The 17,064-nt window shown below is 32.1% G+C and overlaps 1 protein-coding gene and 1 pseudogene across 1 annotated transcript; one reads left to right on the top strand and one right to left on the bottom strand.

The window, feature by feature from the left end:
• Nucleotides 1–615: 615 nt before the first annotated feature.
• LOC123716448 lies at nucleotides 616–2,401 on the bottom strand (annotated as a pseudogene).
• A 1,177-nt stretch (nucleotides 2,402–3,578) lies between these two features.
• On the top strand, nucleotides 3,579–16,656 carry LOC123716447 (meckelin-like). The gene is made up of 17 exons (XM_045672211.1): nucleotides 3,579–3,702; nucleotides 5,026–5,267; nucleotides 5,718–5,830; nucleotides 7,253–7,382; nucleotides 7,508–7,623; nucleotides 8,921–9,068; nucleotides 9,523–9,657; nucleotides 10,104–10,229; nucleotides 10,460–10,547; nucleotides 11,042–11,169; nucleotides 11,799–12,019; nucleotides 12,472–12,549; nucleotides 12,884–12,929; nucleotides 13,018–13,065; nucleotides 13,597–13,745; nucleotides 14,282–14,393; nucleotides 15,041–16,656. The coding sequence occupies exons 1-17, from the start codon at nucleotides 3,579–3,581 to the stop codon at nucleotides 15,110–15,112; spliced, it is 2,076 nt and encodes a 691-aa protein (XP_045528167.1). The 3' UTR covers nucleotides 15,113–16,656.
• Nucleotides 16,657–17,064: the final 408 nt, after the last annotated feature.

The following is a 17,064-nucleotide window of genomic DNA, read 5'->3' as shown; positions in this document are numbered from 1 at the left end:
AAAAAATATTTTTCGACGTGTCTCATTTATTCTTATCTTTTCGTTAGTTAGGTCCATAAGTGACACGTTAATATCTGGTCATTTCGCAAATATAAATAATGAGTCAAGAATTTAGGCCATTAATCTTAGTATCTACAAAGCTCTGTAAACATCAATTAACATTAATTAAAGGGATCGCAATACCTTGCCTAATGAGGATAATATTTGTTAAAAATATTTAGTGAATTTTCACTATATCCTATCATTTTCAATAGCAAATGTATTTTTAATTTTATAACACAATTTATATTTTTATACGAGCCTTTATAGATATAATATAACTCAATTATTTATTTAATCATAGTTTTTGACTTTACTTCATACGAATAGAATTTTATATTATCTTAACAAAATTGTGTTCCTTTATGAATATTATAAGAAAATCTATTATCATAATCATTGTTTAGCATAATGTTAGAGTTCAAGCTATGTCAAATTAATGTTTCATTACACATCTAGATGTTATGTAATATAGATCTGTTACATAAACATCTAAATTGAAGTTAACATAAAATAAATTATTTATAATTGAACTTTGAGTTTTATTTAGTTAACACACGTCAACACGTCTACAGTTTATCTACGCCACCGAACAATTAAAATTTCAATAACAAAAACAATCAGTGATAATATATAACCGAGAATAAGAGATATAAAGCAGCTACTAGCTTGTCTTTGAGTAAGAGGGGAAGTATCAGATACTTTAACATCTTTCAATGGCTTTTGTTCAGCGTCTTTAATTAATAATCCACTTTCTAGAAGTCTCGGTAACCACACTGATAGAGGTCTCATAAAAGGTGAGCTCTTTGGCATCCAAACAACAAGAGGAACCATCAAAATGGAATCCGGCAACACATAGCCACAGTGCTCTTCGCTGATCGCTTCTGCTAAGCATAACGTCCAAGCATATTCCAACGATGTTGCTATGACGAATTTATTTTTACAATCTAAAACATCGCGGAATATATTTTCATAATCAGAGTCTGTTATAACTTTAAAACCTTCTCTAAACAAGGGATCATGCTCGAAATAACCCAAAATTCCTGATCTTCCACCAAAGGTGAACCCTTCGTCGACAGCTTCTTGCAGATTGGCAAAATTGCCAACAATTGTATCTGTTTTCAACGCTCATATTAAAACACTCTGGTAAGCACTCCTTACGAAAAATGTAAACCATAACCATAAACCGATGATATAGAAGTCTCTATACTTTCTGGGCGTAACGCGGATGGGCTGACCCATCAAAACACCCCAGGTTCTAAATGTAACACCATTAAGATTTTCAAAGCCGCTAAAATAACGATAACTAAAATTTCTGATGCGCTTTAATCTCATCCCATGTGGAACCAAGTTAACAAGGAGAGTAACGATAAGAAGACCCAGCCACAAATAACCATTTAACGGTGTTAGAAGTTTCCACAACGTTGTTCCAGTGGTAGTTGGTGGTGCCATCCAAGCCAAGCGTATTCTAAAATAGGGTGCAGAATAATCAAGAAGATTTGCCTTTTCGAATCCAAGGGCGACAGTGGAAGTGGAAATATTCGCCGCACCAGTGATAACATCATTGAGCGATTTTGTCCAATTATCAGCTCCATCTGAGTCTATACTTATATATTTTTTATGGCTTATTACAGGCTTGAAGTTCATTATGTCCCCCAATATATGATGCATGGATTTTTTTATCATTTGCAAAGGAATTTTCCTTTCAGTAGCGGGATGGTAGACCTTAGTTGTTGATATGATTAAAGGACAACCGTTCATGTTAGACATTTTGTCTGGATAGAAATCATTTGGTTCTATATCCTATCAAACTGGGCTGTACACTCTCGCAACTCGATGGGTTTTTATATGGATAATATGTGTATAAGGCGATTTTGTCCATTTTGGTATAGACGATAACCACTACATTGACAGCATAAAAGTTCCACAAATGACTGAAAATTCGTTTTAGCCGTTTTGGTTTCGAGAATAAAACTATTAAATATTTTGCTCCACTGTGTAGTATTGTTTTTCCCGTTAAATCTGGTTTCAACACACCAAATAACTTAACGAACGATAAATATGAATTTAATAACAAGATAACTTGTTTTGGAGATTTATCTTTAGCTTCGATTATAACGCTTCCATTAAATTCCTTTAAAAATTTGTTAATCATCGAACTATTGACATCTCTCGAAATAACCGTAGTTTGTGTTCTATATTCAAAATCGATATTTGCTACTTGAACTACTGTTTCAATCATTTTCTCATTTTCACTTTTTGCAACAATTCCATAGGATTGACAAATCAGTATTAAAATAATCCATACACATTGTATAAGGAGACGGCAATGAAGATAAACTTCTCTTACACGTATTAACATACTTGTTAAAAGTATTGAATAATAAAATTCATGATTAATTTATAGTGATCATAAAATAATTTTTCGTATGTATACTTTTTTACTTGAGAAATAAATAAGATTTGGTGCACCATCACATTGTTGTGACTGGATTTTTCATGAACATTATTCGCAAAATGAATTGTTTCATAAAACGGTTTAATTGCTATGCTTTTAGGGTCAAACAATTAATCATGTATTGTGTGTAAGTAATGTCTGATTGGAAATAACAATAGAGGCATATAATAACTTCTTTTGTCTTATGTATATTGTTGAAGATAAAATCGAGAATGCGTGAAATATTTATTTTTATATGTTAACGAAACTGTTGACTGGAAAAAAGCCAGGCACAAGTGGATGTAGAGGAAGGATGTTGCGAGCTTTCTCCTGCTCTGAAGGCACCAAAAGATGACGTCAAAGGGTTCTCAGTTCACTCAACGATGTGAACACATCGTTAGTGGTACTATTTTGTAGTCCCATTTGTAGATGTCGCTACAAAAAAATACTAAATAGGAAGTCAGCTGTATTAAGTAAATTAGTTAATTTTAAATAGTTAAATATCAAATGTATTTACTAGTTTCACAGTATTAAATCAAGTGAAGATAGAACTACACCGAACATTAATTACAAATCGCATCAAATTATTATCGTTGCTAAGCAACAGTTACTCGTACGACCATCAAAACAAATGAAAATTAATTGTATTTTGTTTTTCCGTTATCTTTTTACATATTTATTTTTAATCGTGTAATATGAATATTTTGTATCTTTTGTTTTTCTTTGTATTTCAAGTCTCGGGGTATAGATTATCCGATTTATGTAAAACTGGCGAATATTATGATTCTGTTGGAATGAATTGTCGATCTTGTAACACCAATGTTTCTCTGGTACCTGCTGATGATGGTATGTACTCTATTCATGTTCTGAAAATGTATTTCTTTGCAAGAAGTAACATAATCAATACTTTGTATTAATTATATATCAAAAATGTATATGATATATTCAATATATCTATACGATATAAAATAAAAGATCGATCGATTGATTTTATAAAGCAAATTATGAAATTTTTCCATAAGGTAAAATATTTACAAATATATTTTATTTCTGAGGTTTTGGTTGCATCTGTGCACCCGACAGCATCCAAAAAAGTGTCAATATGTGTCAGCCATGCAATGGAACAGAACTGATATCTGCTGATGCCACCACTTGTGTGCCTCGAAGGTGCCAAAAGTCAGGTGGACGAGTCGTATGCAGGAAGTGCCCCTCTGATTATATATCCGGTAGGTCCAACGATCAGTTTATAATTTTAACTTTAAATCATTCAAAGGAAATTAGTATTTATGCTTTTATAAGTACAGTGTACAGAAAATTATATTATTGGAAACTATGCTACCACGATCTTTGTGCTCAGAAAATTACGCCTTAATTCAAAGTAATAAAGTGAACTATTGCAATTTACAAGAATTGATAGTAATAACGTAATTACAGACAAAACTGTTTACGACGACATCGTTTAGAACATCATGCCGTTTATATTGAACAAAATCAAAGTCCCGTAGGGTAAGTAAGGTACAAACAAACAACATCATCGGCTGTTATGTCTATCGGTTTTTACGACCAAATATCCCACATTACAGTCCCTTCGATGTCGTATAGCTAAATTTGACTGTATTACTTTTTAATCTTGATAGTGGTAGGCTATGCCGAAGCGTTACAGAATTTTGACAAAAACAAGACTAGTCTAGTCTAATCAAAGAGATAAAATCCATGTTTCTGTTGGAGCACTTATTATAATACCGATGTTTATCAAGTCGAGTCTTGGCTTCAATAAAGCACTGCTTTGTTATCACATATTTCTTTTTATAATTTTGTTAAATAAACAAAAGTTCCTTCACTCAAAATATATCTCAAACTCAAACAAACAAGTACGACAGTTCTCATTTAAAATTATTATTATTAAAATTTATACGCGTGTCTTTTTAAGCTTAGGGCTAGCTAAAAATTATATTTTTTAATACTACTACCGCCATCTATGTGTCAGTCTACCAACTTTTCAGCTCTTACAATCAAACGAAACGGACATAGTACATATAGAATTTGTTTTTCCTACGTATAATTTTGGGTTCCTTTATAGCAATTATAGAAATTACAGACACATCGACTAGTGAAAAAAGCTTTTAAAACTGACAAACTACGTCCGTTCCGTCCGTCCGGGATCCAATAATATCCAAAATAAAACCCCAAGACAAACAATCCGCGAAAATAGAGGTCACCATGAGTAATTTCTGCAAAAACCCGTCATCTTTTAGTCGATACCAACTCCGGGGAAATAAATACAGATAACACAACTTTCTCTACAGCTGTGATACTTTTGACATTCAACACCTTTTGTCTTCAGTCACCGTGACCACGCTTGCTGTAAAGCGCGCAAAACGTCGGAAAAAATTAAATTTAAAATTATGTAAATAATTATAAGTTAATAATACAAATAGCTTTAATCCGGTTAAAAATTGTTTTCTTTCTATGTCTGTTTAGTTATGAAATGAATGAATTAAAAGTTACAAAGTTTATACCCAATAATATGTCTTTTGTGTTACTTACAGTCACACAAAACTTCGACGGGTCGCCAATGAAGGAAGTAACATGCTTCAAGTGCCATCGTGGGTACAAGGCTTATGATAACAAATGTGTTAAGTGCGAGGTTTGTTCATGTGGGAGAAATGAGATGGCCGTTAGTGGAAAATGTCTGCCCAAGAAATATGTTATGGAGAGGCCGAAATATAGTGATAATAAATTACACCCAAATGCTCTCTTGGATATTGTTAAACTGGAGTATTTATGTACGGTTAGTTTTAATTCATGATAAGTACACGCTGCCCAAGAATGACTCTGTGTTAATTTTATTTTATCTTAAAAGAAATAATTTACTCTATTTACAATAGAAACAATCGTTTGATACGTCGACAATTTTGTTCACCTGCTCTCAAAGAAAATTAGGTTCCTACCCGATGAAGATCTCGTGTACATTTATAAACACTAATCGAAGGGTTTACAAGATTGTGTTTCGTGAAAAGCATGTCTAAAAAAGTCGCACACACGTAAACACATCATCATTTTATTTTATCCAATTAAAATTGAACGCAATGCCGCTTTCGTTTTACATTCTAAAAACCAATGTTTCTTGTTTACAGTTTAAGAAACCTTAAACAAGTTTTACAATAGTAATGTTAAATGTCTACGCAAATAAAATACAAGAGCGACATTTATAACATATATTTTTTTTTAAATTTTGTAGCAAGCAGATACCAGAGCGTGTCACGCTCTAGCTAGGGAGTGTGTCAAATATTTATACCTCACAGATTTGGCAGGACCATGTAGACTTTGGCTTCAGAAAAATGGTACCTACGAGTATAAGGGTAAATAAATCTTCTATATTATCAAAGTTTAGTCTTTATCTCGTAATATAATAAAACTTACCTCTAGTTTACAATATTTTATACTTGTATTACGTTTACACATGTAGAATAAGTTTTCTTAACCAATCGTGAAGATTGTAGTAACATTATTTAAAAATCCGTTTTCTATTATTAATGTCTTCATTCATCGACTTGCACATTATTTTTTTATACGCCACACTGTGCCAACTAGTGCGTTAACGGCCTTTAATAATTCTTGGGTGTTCACACATGATGTTATTTTTTTCTTAATGTACTAAGTAGGTAATTAATAGATACATTGATTTTGTAAGGTCGCTTATCTTGTATATAGATCTACTAGAGTATCTTACGACGTAAATAACTTAGCAACAGGAAGCTATACTTTATTTATCTTGACCTTTGAGAGCCTTCTATCTTTATACTATTTCCAATTATATATATACACGCATATGTGCACAATTTTGTTGGTCAAATTATTTTTTCTACTCTTTTCATAGGTCTACCATATCTAGTACACGAGTCTCACAAAGAGATTTCCTTACGCCGCGGAAAGGTAAGATTAAACTCTTAACATTACATTTCGAATACTGTTTCATATTTACCGTTTTTTTAGTATTAATAAATCATAAACATCTGCAAATTGGCTATAGGTAGCGCACGGTTACGTAGTTTTTGAGCTGATGAAGCCTATTAAAGTTATGAGTGAAACTTTAGTTTAACGATTATTTTCGATGTGTTTTAAAATCAGAAGATATAATAGATTGAAAGGATAATGTTGGCTAAGCTTTATTAAGTGGAAATAACTTAATGAAATTCATTCATTGTTGTTATTTATTATCGCTGGTTATTTTATTCCATTATTTCTTATTCATTTTAGAATACATTATTGTTGGCAATGGCGATATATTCTCCCAATGGGGCTCTACAGTTGCTTCAAGATGAGACACAAGGAATATTCTCGTGTTTACCGCCTATATTAATTAAAGTTGGTGAGCGATATTCGTAAGTAACTTTGAGCTTAACAATTTTAAAATGTTAGACGCTTCGTGCTAGCGGATATAAATTTATTCTTAATAAACTATAATGGTTTTACTTCGATCCCTAGCTTTCTTAGTAACAGAACTTATTGTTTTTTACCATTATTCATGACTATGTCATTATACATATTACGTAGTTTTGCAATTCTTTCGCTGACCTTATTTAATTTTTTTTCTTACCGTGGTTACCTGTAAGCGATAAGGCCGTCTGCTACCCTCCTTTTTATTAAATTACTTTAATTATACTGTATTTCTTGCAACGAAGTGGAAATAAAAAACAATGTTACGTAAATGAAATCGAACGTACAAAATTTGTGGTTCAAGTATATATATAGTTACTATACTTCCATTTTCAGCGTTGATTGTACGAAAAATATTACGGATCTTAATTCGGATTTTGGAAAATTATTCGAGCTTTTTATACCCGGTGAAAACTATAAGGCTTTCCCAATCTCCATTCTAAAACCTGATGGTAACTTTGTTCAGGTAATTATTATTAGCTGTACTACGACTAGGTACAGGAACGCAAATATAAATTTAATCTGATTATATTTTGTCAAACAATCCTAGATTCAATACCAAGTATATATACCAATATTCCTTTGTTTCAGAAGGGTTCATGGCCTCGATCAAAATTTCGAAAGATATTTTTGATCGATAAAATTCTTTCTACGACAACAAATATGACAACAATAGTCTACCTGAGAAAACTTCTGATTGCTTTTAGGTATTTTATTCTGCTTTTAGAGATACGCAATAGGATTTCTATATTCATTTCTAAATAATATTTAATCAATAATTTAAAATTATACAAAACTGTCTCTTGAGCACGTTGAAAAGCAGGCTTGTCAAGAAGAACATGGACTATATATACAAGGATTTCCTCTCCTCTGTTTTCTACAGAAACAACGATCCAAATCGTGTAATGAACAAGGGAGGGGTAAAATTCCTATGTGCATAAAATTATTAGAACAAAGCAATATTTAATAAATAAATCGTTGGGGAAAAAGTTTCTTCGCATTTTTTAATAAAATTCACAACATTTTTTAATATAGTTTATTTACATTTAACTAAAGTATGTAGGTACCATTTTGTTCGATAACTTCTTGCCATCTTGTAGGTAGGGACATGAACCCATTGCTTTAGAAATTTTTGGGGCTTCTTATCATAATACCGCGACAATTGATTTTGGCACTCCTCTCGTGATGTTAACCCGACACTGCCTAAGGAATTCTGAAGAGACCTAAACAGATGGAAATCTGAAGGTGCAAAGTCAGGACTATACGGCGGATGCATTAACACCTCTCAGCCAAGCTCTCTTAATTTTTGCTGAGTGGCTAAAGATGTGCGAGGTCTAGCGTTATCATGATGAAAAACCACACCCTTTCTGTTGATTAATTCCGGCCGCTTTCTCTCATCTTCTTGCTTTAGTCTCATCGAACAACTTCGCAGTAGAGTTCAGAATCGATGGCCCTGCCTGGTGGTAACAACTGAAAATTATTAATGCCCTTTCAATCTCACCACATACAGTATATTCTTGCGAGTTAACCCGGGTTTTGCCACAGTCTGTGAAGTCTGACCGGTCTTTGACCACGACCTTTTTCGCACGTTCCTGTCGTACGTGATCCATTTTCATTACCAGTTATCAGTTTCTTCAAAAATGGTTCGGTTTCAATACGTCGTAATAAAGAATCAGTTGCAGTTGCATTTTTACCTTTTTTGTTATTAAATTATAAAATGTATCGAATTTCTTCATTATATCCACTCATCTTGACAGTACGAAAAATAAATTAAAATCACAAATTTTCCTAATTTGAATTTGGAATTATCTTCTTTAAAATTTAAATTTTTAATGATACCAAAACCAGCCAGTTACAAATAGCAATATACAAAGAGATTTTATTACAAGTTCAAACATATTATTATGCGAAAAGACTTTTGTCATTGTAAATAAATAAAGGCTTTATATGAAAGTATTTCAACTTTCTAAAAATATGAATAAAATAAATAATAAAACTTTACAGAATTGAAAGAGGATTAAAAGAATCGTTAAAGCTCTACATCCACACTGAAGCACATTTTGCTATAAAATCGCCTTTGGTTCAGCAAATAACAACGACTCTACTTGTTGATCACGAAATGCCCTATGCTAGCGTATATCGAGGATTAGAAGTAAGAATGCATATTTATTAATTGAGGTTCTCCACAACATACATACTGCTATATATAGTATATAAATCCTTCAGCTAACATAAATGAATATAACAAAAAACAAAAACTAAAATATTAAAGGATTCTCTTAAGGCAAGGCTCCGACGATACTGGCAACATTCCCCCTTTGAAAAGCTAGACTAAATCTTTGTTCGATGTAGCTACGAGCTCTTCCTGTGATGTCGACTTACGTTTTTGCTATTTCCTTAAAAATCCTAGGACTCCACGGACCTCGACACTGAATGGGACAAAATCATATTCGGGGCCTGTATTTTCATCCTTTAGCTTTTTCAGCCGCTTCACAAGCCGCACCAAGAATGTTGTTGGTTCCATGTAGATGGGTCCCATACCAGAACCCGGCCCATCTTCCATGGAATAAAACTCATACTGACCGGTGCCTTTATTGTTTTAACAGATATGGGGAGCTATCCTTAGTTTATTGTTCTGCATCTATGCCCTTGTTCAGTGGCGCAGCGTTATCCGTAGAGGTGGATTATATATTTCTATCATTCCTTTAATTGCATCGGCTACGGCTGACGGCATATATTTTGTAAGTATTTTTGTGAAATATGAACTGCAAACTCACTAAAACCCCTTACACAATACGTTTAGCTGGGACTACGCTCTCAGTTAAGTCGCCATACTGCAGCTTAACTTATTTGGGACCCCTGGGGCTAATTAATATTTCGGCCAGCCGTTACCAGGCCATAAAATTATTTAAAAAAAAACACAGTGACGCGTGCAAAAATGTGAGCGCCAAACGTCGATTTTGTAATGAATGTATTTCTTCAGCATACAGTTGCTATTTATTATTGCATCACCACTTAAATCAAACATTTCGGTGCTCAGCCGTAGTTCCAACTTGCTATTCTGGTTGAGAAACGATTACTCACGAGGCTAACAGTAATGTATTTATACCTACAAACACCTTATATATTGATCCGTCTTACTAAGATTAACTAGAATGATAACCACTATTTTCAAATACATTTTTAGGCAACTTCATTCTCAACTCTCCACGCATTGGCTGCTGAGGCGGGAAACCTTGGAATAACATTACCTCTCTCACAAACAGAAGAAAATATAATTAAAATCGTATTGTATTCAGTAATTATTTTAAAGGTAATTTATCATTTTTAAACATTAAAATATCTACAAATCTTATAAATATTTATTTACTAATACGGGACAGAGGCATTTCTACGTTTGTCATGAATAATTTATTTATGTTTTAGTGTAAACAATTATTATTTCACCGAGAATCAAATGTTTCGTAATAATACTGCGATCACTGATTGTACCTTTAATAACGCGTAATCGAATATTTATCTACAAATTTTATATTTCAGTAGAGTTTAAAAGTAGTGTGGATAAACTGGAATCAATGTAGAGTTGATGTATTTTTTATAGACTGGTTACAACATCATTCCTCAATCTCAGGTAGGTACATATTAATTAATTCTGGACTGAGGGGATCAGAAATGCAACAGGGGCCACAGCCCCTTCACAAAAGAAGGCCCCAATTGAACAATAGAGACTTTAAAAAAATATTTTAAATTCCAACTAGTAAACAACTTTTCTTTTGATAAATTGTATATATTTTATGTTATATGCATGTTAAATACTATAATCTAGTTGGTTTTCCAAAAAAATATAGATTGAATGACTTGAATGAAAAAAACTTCATTTTATTAGTATCTAAGGAGTTAAATTTGGCGTCGAGACTAAGCGCAAACTCCTATACGGTTTTAGTAACGGCTCTAATTTTCGACTCTAAATCATACCTCAATTTGTTATTTAAAATATTTAGTAGTATTACTTAAACGAACATGGCTTGCTTTCTGCTGTGCTATATATTTAACTGTCTGACTTCGAGCCATTCTATTTAGTTTTCCCGCTAAGGTATTATTTTGACTTGAATTACGTTTTTTTAGATTTGCCAACCACCGGATATAGGCATGACTGGAGATCGATTTTGCTTGCTAAAGAGTGGATGGAATGGCAGGCGAAACGGAGATCATCACCAATAGCTACAGTTATTTGTACTCTTGGAATATTGCAAGTATGTTTCTAGAGAATGATAAGATAGATAGTTTAGAGAGATTGTGGTAAATAACGCTTCACGAAAGAATAATAAACGAGGGTGTTTTTTGACATTGTGTTAACTCCATTACGATATAAATAGTAAATTGTTATTTTACTCTACCATGGATTAAGTTCATTTTACTGTTTTATTATTGTTTATGTAATAAAGTAAACATTATATTTTTAGGTACTACTAAATTTTTCTTTCGCTCTATTCCTACCATTATGTGCGGGGACTTTTTTTTCACATACATTTTTTTTAGTAAAAATATACAGAACATCTGTAATATACATGGGCGAGGCCTGATCTTTATTTCTTTGCTTCCTTCAGATATTTAATAATTTTAACGCAGAATCGTTCCAGGTCTGTGCTTTGTAAACATGTCCTGTAGGCTGTTACGGTTTACTATAATCTGTGGTGTGGTACTACTACGTTAGTTGTACTCGGTTTTAATTATAATTTAATTCAATTTTACCCATTGTTTTCTATTATTAATAATTTGAAAAAATATCAAACTATTCGAACAATTGTATTTTCTACAGTGATCTAGTTTTAAAATAATTGCGTCAAATTCACACAAATCAAAAATTATTATTTTTTAACAGATAACAGAGCAGTGGAACTCGTATATTCCTAAAAGTATTGGATATAAATGGGTTATTGCGACTATAGTATGGTGGTTTTCGTATACCATAATTTTCTTAATAAATTGGATAAAACAAAGATTTCTCGCAAGACCAATGAGTTTATTGAAATCATGTTCGGGGGCTGAACTGTCACTTATAGTGTTTCAAGAGGAATTTTATGCACATTATGTTCATGGGAGGTAACTGCATACGGTTATATATTTGAAAAATTGCATAGATACTGACTAAGAAAATACATTATATATAAAGAGCTTTCTATCTAGAGTTTTTATGGCGTTTTTATAGTATCATTTCCTTCGTATTTTTTAGTACCATTTAGTTGAATATCAATCTATCGAGTTGATTTTTGTATTAATTTACGCCATGTATATAAAAGATTCTAATATTTTACAAGATTCTTATAGAAACTTGAAAGCATTCTTACAACAAAACATTGCAAACACAGTTCAGCGCGTTATAATGACGAGCACTGTTAGACATTGCCTCATACTATAATTTGAGTCCGTGTTCAATTCTGTATTATAACTAGGTAATAGATAGAAAATAAAGGTTTTTTATTGGAAGTGCATTTCAATCCAGAGGAGCATCCGCAAAATATTGTTTAAATATCTGAAACATACATTTTTTATAGAAATGAGGACTTTGACAGCAGTATGAATTTTCCGGGCCCCCTTGCAACATGTCGGGTCGTGTGTGCAACACAAATAAGGTATCGATAAAAAACTAAATAACTAATAGAACTAAATTCATCTAACGCTAGTCACCATACTACAGAGTGTGTGCGAGATAACAGTCTTTCCGTTGTGAATGTATACGTTATTACAATACACTCTGTATTTGAAAGAGTGGCTGAGAGGGCGCTATGTCAGTTTTTGCAACCTCAGAGTCATGCCAAAACTTGAAGGCTTCTGTAGAATTGTTATCCAAATCGGCTAGCATAATCTCAGAATTTTTAGATTGCGAGATTTTATAATACGGAAGTGTAATAAAAAAAAGCAAAAAACCTATACACACTTTTTATATTTACGTTTATATCTTTTCAGAACTGTGTACAAAAAACTTGCACACAATGGTAACGGTAAATATTACGTTATTTAGACTTTTATTGAGACAATTATTTTATAAGCATTTTATACACATAAGTATTTTTTCAGATTTATTTCGCCATGAAAACGAGTCGAACCGTCTACTCTTATCCAAGTTCCTTTCGGCTTTCTTTGAAAGGGTTAGTAATCTGTGGAGACTATTATAAAAAGTTTAAAATCTTGAACATACAAGAGCGAAAACAAATCGTATTTCCTAATTCTAATAAAATGCTCTACTCTGGGATGTACTTGATTGTACTGTTAATGTATATTTGTTAAACTGTTGCACGTGTTTTTGAAAAGGACTAGGGGTTTAGTCAAGATACCTTTTTAGAATGTGTATGAAAATGACAGTGGGTGTCGACGAATTCTAAAAAAGCACCTTGTCTAAGCCCCTGGTCTGTTTTTAGGTGTCTGTGTGGCTAGTGCACAAACCGTGCCAGAGACAAAAAGAAAAAAAAAGTCTCAGTGAATGTATTGTGTACTGTGAATATACATATTTGTATGGTAGAGAAATCCATATTTATTCCTTATTTGTCTTTGGTTTACTCGAGTATTACACATTTATAGCGCAAATTTATTATATTATTTATATAATTCAATGTGAAGTGCCTTACAGCAATCGTAGCCAGAGACTATATTTCGCAATAAAAGAAGTTTAAACATTCTAGGCTCTTGATGGTTTAAGTTGGGTGGCGATTGAACGTACACTACTAGAGAGACTTCTGGATGTAGAGTTAACAAACAGCGAAGGAAGCAATGTGAGCACTTTGCTGTATGACATCAATGACAACACGCCATCTTGTTTGGCTTTAACATGGTAAAGTATAAAAAGGACCTATATAGCTCGGAGGTCCTAAGTTTGCTTCACATCGAAATAATCATTTCTCCTGTTTCAACGGCCAGTTTGACGGACCGATATGCTGTCGACTTTCTAATTAAAAATGATTAAACATCAAAACTTCAGTAAACTTTATTAGTACCTACTTAGTTTTTGTTATATATACATACACATCATATAACTATATTTTAGATTTATGTTTATGTTCTCTTAAGTGACAGTGTATATTTTTTCCGAGATTTATTCTAAACCTTTTAAAAATTGTCATGGATCATAAGAAATTAAGGCATATGGGCCTACAGTAGATCGAAGTTCCGTAACCAATTGGGGTATATTGTAAACACATCTGTTTCAATAAAATAATTGAACTGGGGATCTTTTTGCATCTTCCATATTCCGCTTTTGTTTCTATAGAAATGAATCCTTTGCGTTTAGACATTATTACTCTCAATTCATTACCAACTGTATGGCTCATAGAATATAAAGAGTAAAATAACCGTAAAATTAACTTTCAGGTGGGGTGAAGAATGGACGCTGGCAACATTCGACTGTATGTTATTTGGCTCGATTTTCGTTGGTACTAATAATTTGTTACTTGCAGCTATAACAACAATTCTAATATACCAAGTAGGTTTATAATTAATATATGTTACTATTTTATTCATGTAACTAAACATATCAAACAAATATACATTACAATTTTCTTAACCTACATATAATTAAAATAATTAAAATTGAACAAAAAGGAACTTGAAACAAATTAAAAAGTTTAGTCCCTGTGGCAGTGTACATTTAACTGGCAGCATTTCTTCGCTGTATTGCGATTCTTTTTGTTGCACCAGCTCTGGGGTCACCGATACTATCTAACAGGCGTCAACATAACTCTTTTATTATTTTAATATAGTAAATAAATAAAATATACTTCATTTCTTTGAATCTAAATGGATGAAACAGGTGTAAACGTGTGAAAACATTTTTCTTTGTTATATTTTCGTTATATGGCAGGAGATATTTTTGTCTACTTTTAAATACTAAAAGTAGAGTTATCGTGAACTATGACTCGCGTATGACAAAATCCAGTACGTTTCTGACATTCGGAAGTTACTCTTAGGTACCGCTAACTTTACCTCCACTTCTTTTCTACTTTCGTGTTGTCACTATGATTACTTTCACTAAGTGTTAAATGCGCAAACAAAAAAAAGTCAATTACTATACAGCTGGATTTTGATAGGCCATAACAATTTTATATTAAATGTTTATGTATATCTTTTCAGATGCTGAAAGAATTGCGACTGTGGTTTGGGTCTAGGAATCTCAAGCAAAAAACTGGCATTAAAGTCGAATAATGGACACGGCCTTGACAATTCTTATTTTTCAAATAAATTTCAATATAATTCCAATACCACTTGCTGCTTCTGCAAATACAGCCGTTGATGTTTTATCATTAAGATTATCTTCTCCAGCGAAACCTACTGGTCCATTCTACAATCTTATTACCAATATTTGTGAAGTTCTATTAGAAGACTTTTCCAATTCTAGGATTCCAAGATACATGAAAGTACTTAGCAAAAGTCTTAAACGTTTGGGGTCTGGATTTTTACTCAAATTACAGATAAAACGATTTCGAAAACAACTTTTAAAGCTGTCATCATATACTGGCAGAATAATCAGACCAAAAATAAAACAATTTAAAAATTTAATTGCAGAGGAAAAACCACTTCGAAACGAATTATTTGTGGCTTTAAATAATATTTTTACTGTTTACCAAGACAACAAAATGGACGATTATATTCATTATTTAAAAAAATATGGATATAAGAGGAAGGAAAATATTTATGTGAGAACTAGAAGGCTTTTTGAAGATTTAATATTTCGTACAATAGAGAAACAAGACGAAAGTGTTAAGGATGATATTAAATTGAAATTTAAATTGGCAGTCATTGAATACATGGAAGGCGAAAATCTAAAACGTAATAATTGAAATTAAATTGATCGTTGATTGGAATGCACTCCGTAAAATTAACAAAATACGATTAATATTGCTTTATTGAAAATGTGGTCTTATTTTATATTACTGATTTTTCTTAATATTTCTAACAGTGAGAACATACCAAAAACAGATAATTTAAAACATTCGTTGAAACAAATTAATCTAAACATCGCTAGATCAAAAGACATCTTTGAATCATTTCTCAAGGAGCTTTTAGATTTACTCACAACGCCCGAATTTCAAGCAAAGAAACTAAAAAAATATTGCAAGATTTTATATAGAGAATTAAGATATTCCGAATATCGCATTGCCAGGAAATTTGGCAAACATTTTAAAAGTCTCTGTCGAAAGTATCAAGATGAATTAATCGGAGAACTCGAGTTTTATAGACGAGAGCTTGATAAAACAACAACACTCAGAGCTGATTTTTTCTCAGCAATTAACGAAGCATTTACTCTTCAACAGAGAGCTCTCTTCACCGATTATTTGTATGATTTGAGAGATTTTGGTACTGACGATAAACTAACAATATATGAAGAAACAAAGAAGCTAATTAACGATAATATTATTGGAAGCATTTTAAAGTTAAATTCAAAGGCACAAAACGACATTGCCTTGAAAATAAAAAAGGTGTTAAAGGAATTCAATTCACGGAAGTAAAAAATATTTCTCGTTCTAAACCTAGCTTTTCTCTATGACTTGTTCACGAATTATTAATTGCATATAGATACATATTTCATATGCATCCCAAAGCCAGTAACCCCACTTAACTAAACAATAATAAAGTAAATAATTCAATTGGCCCATCCTTTAAAAACATATGTCATCAACAATAGACGAAACCCAATCCCGATGGATCTAGGTCCTGTAGTTTCTGTGTTAATAAAAAAATAGTTATTAGTTAGTTATTTGAATTTGAATTACTTTTGAAGTAACTAACGGTATGCCTCTGGTGATTGCATCAATTTAAGATTAATTATATACATAAAAATCATATTATATTTAATATAAATAAATATAAACCGCCTAATTTTATTTTTATATTTACGGCTTCATAAATTGGAATAAATAGATAGCTTTCTTTAGGAAATACACCAGGTATCTATTTGCCAACGCTCAGCACACTAAGACGTTGGTCAAAGAACCACAAAATACAATTTATAATGAGACAAACACTTACTTATAGGCAAACATGACATACACGAAGAGATAATACAAAAATTAAACAAAAATTGATTTTAAAGTGTCAGGGGAGCGACCATAGACTATTTATTTGCCTTATAAGTGTAGTCGAGAAAAGCAAAACCA

The sequence above is a fragment of the Pieris brassicae genome, chromosome 11 (assembly GCF_905147105.1).
Source record: "Pieris brassicae chromosome 11, ilPieBrab1.1, whole genome shotgun sequence".
Lineage (NCBI taxonomy): Eukaryota > Metazoa > Arthropoda > Insecta > Lepidoptera > Pieridae > Pieris > Pieris brassicae.
Note: the sequence above shows the minus strand (reverse complement) of the source record. Positions and strands in the feature narration are given on the sequence as shown.

Coding starts and splice junctions, on each gene's coding strand:
- LOC123716447 (XM_045672211.1), top strand. CDS start 3,579: ATGTGTCAGCCATGCAATGGAACAGAACTGATATCTGCTGATGCCACC. Junction 10,548..11,041: donor ACATCATTCCTCAATCTCAG/GTAGGTACATAT, acceptor ACGTTTTTTTAG/ATTTGCCAACCACCGGATAT. Junction 12,930..13,017: donor ATGGTAACGGTAAATATTAC/GTTATTTAGACT, acceptor CATGAAAACGAG/TCGAACCGTCTACTCTTATC.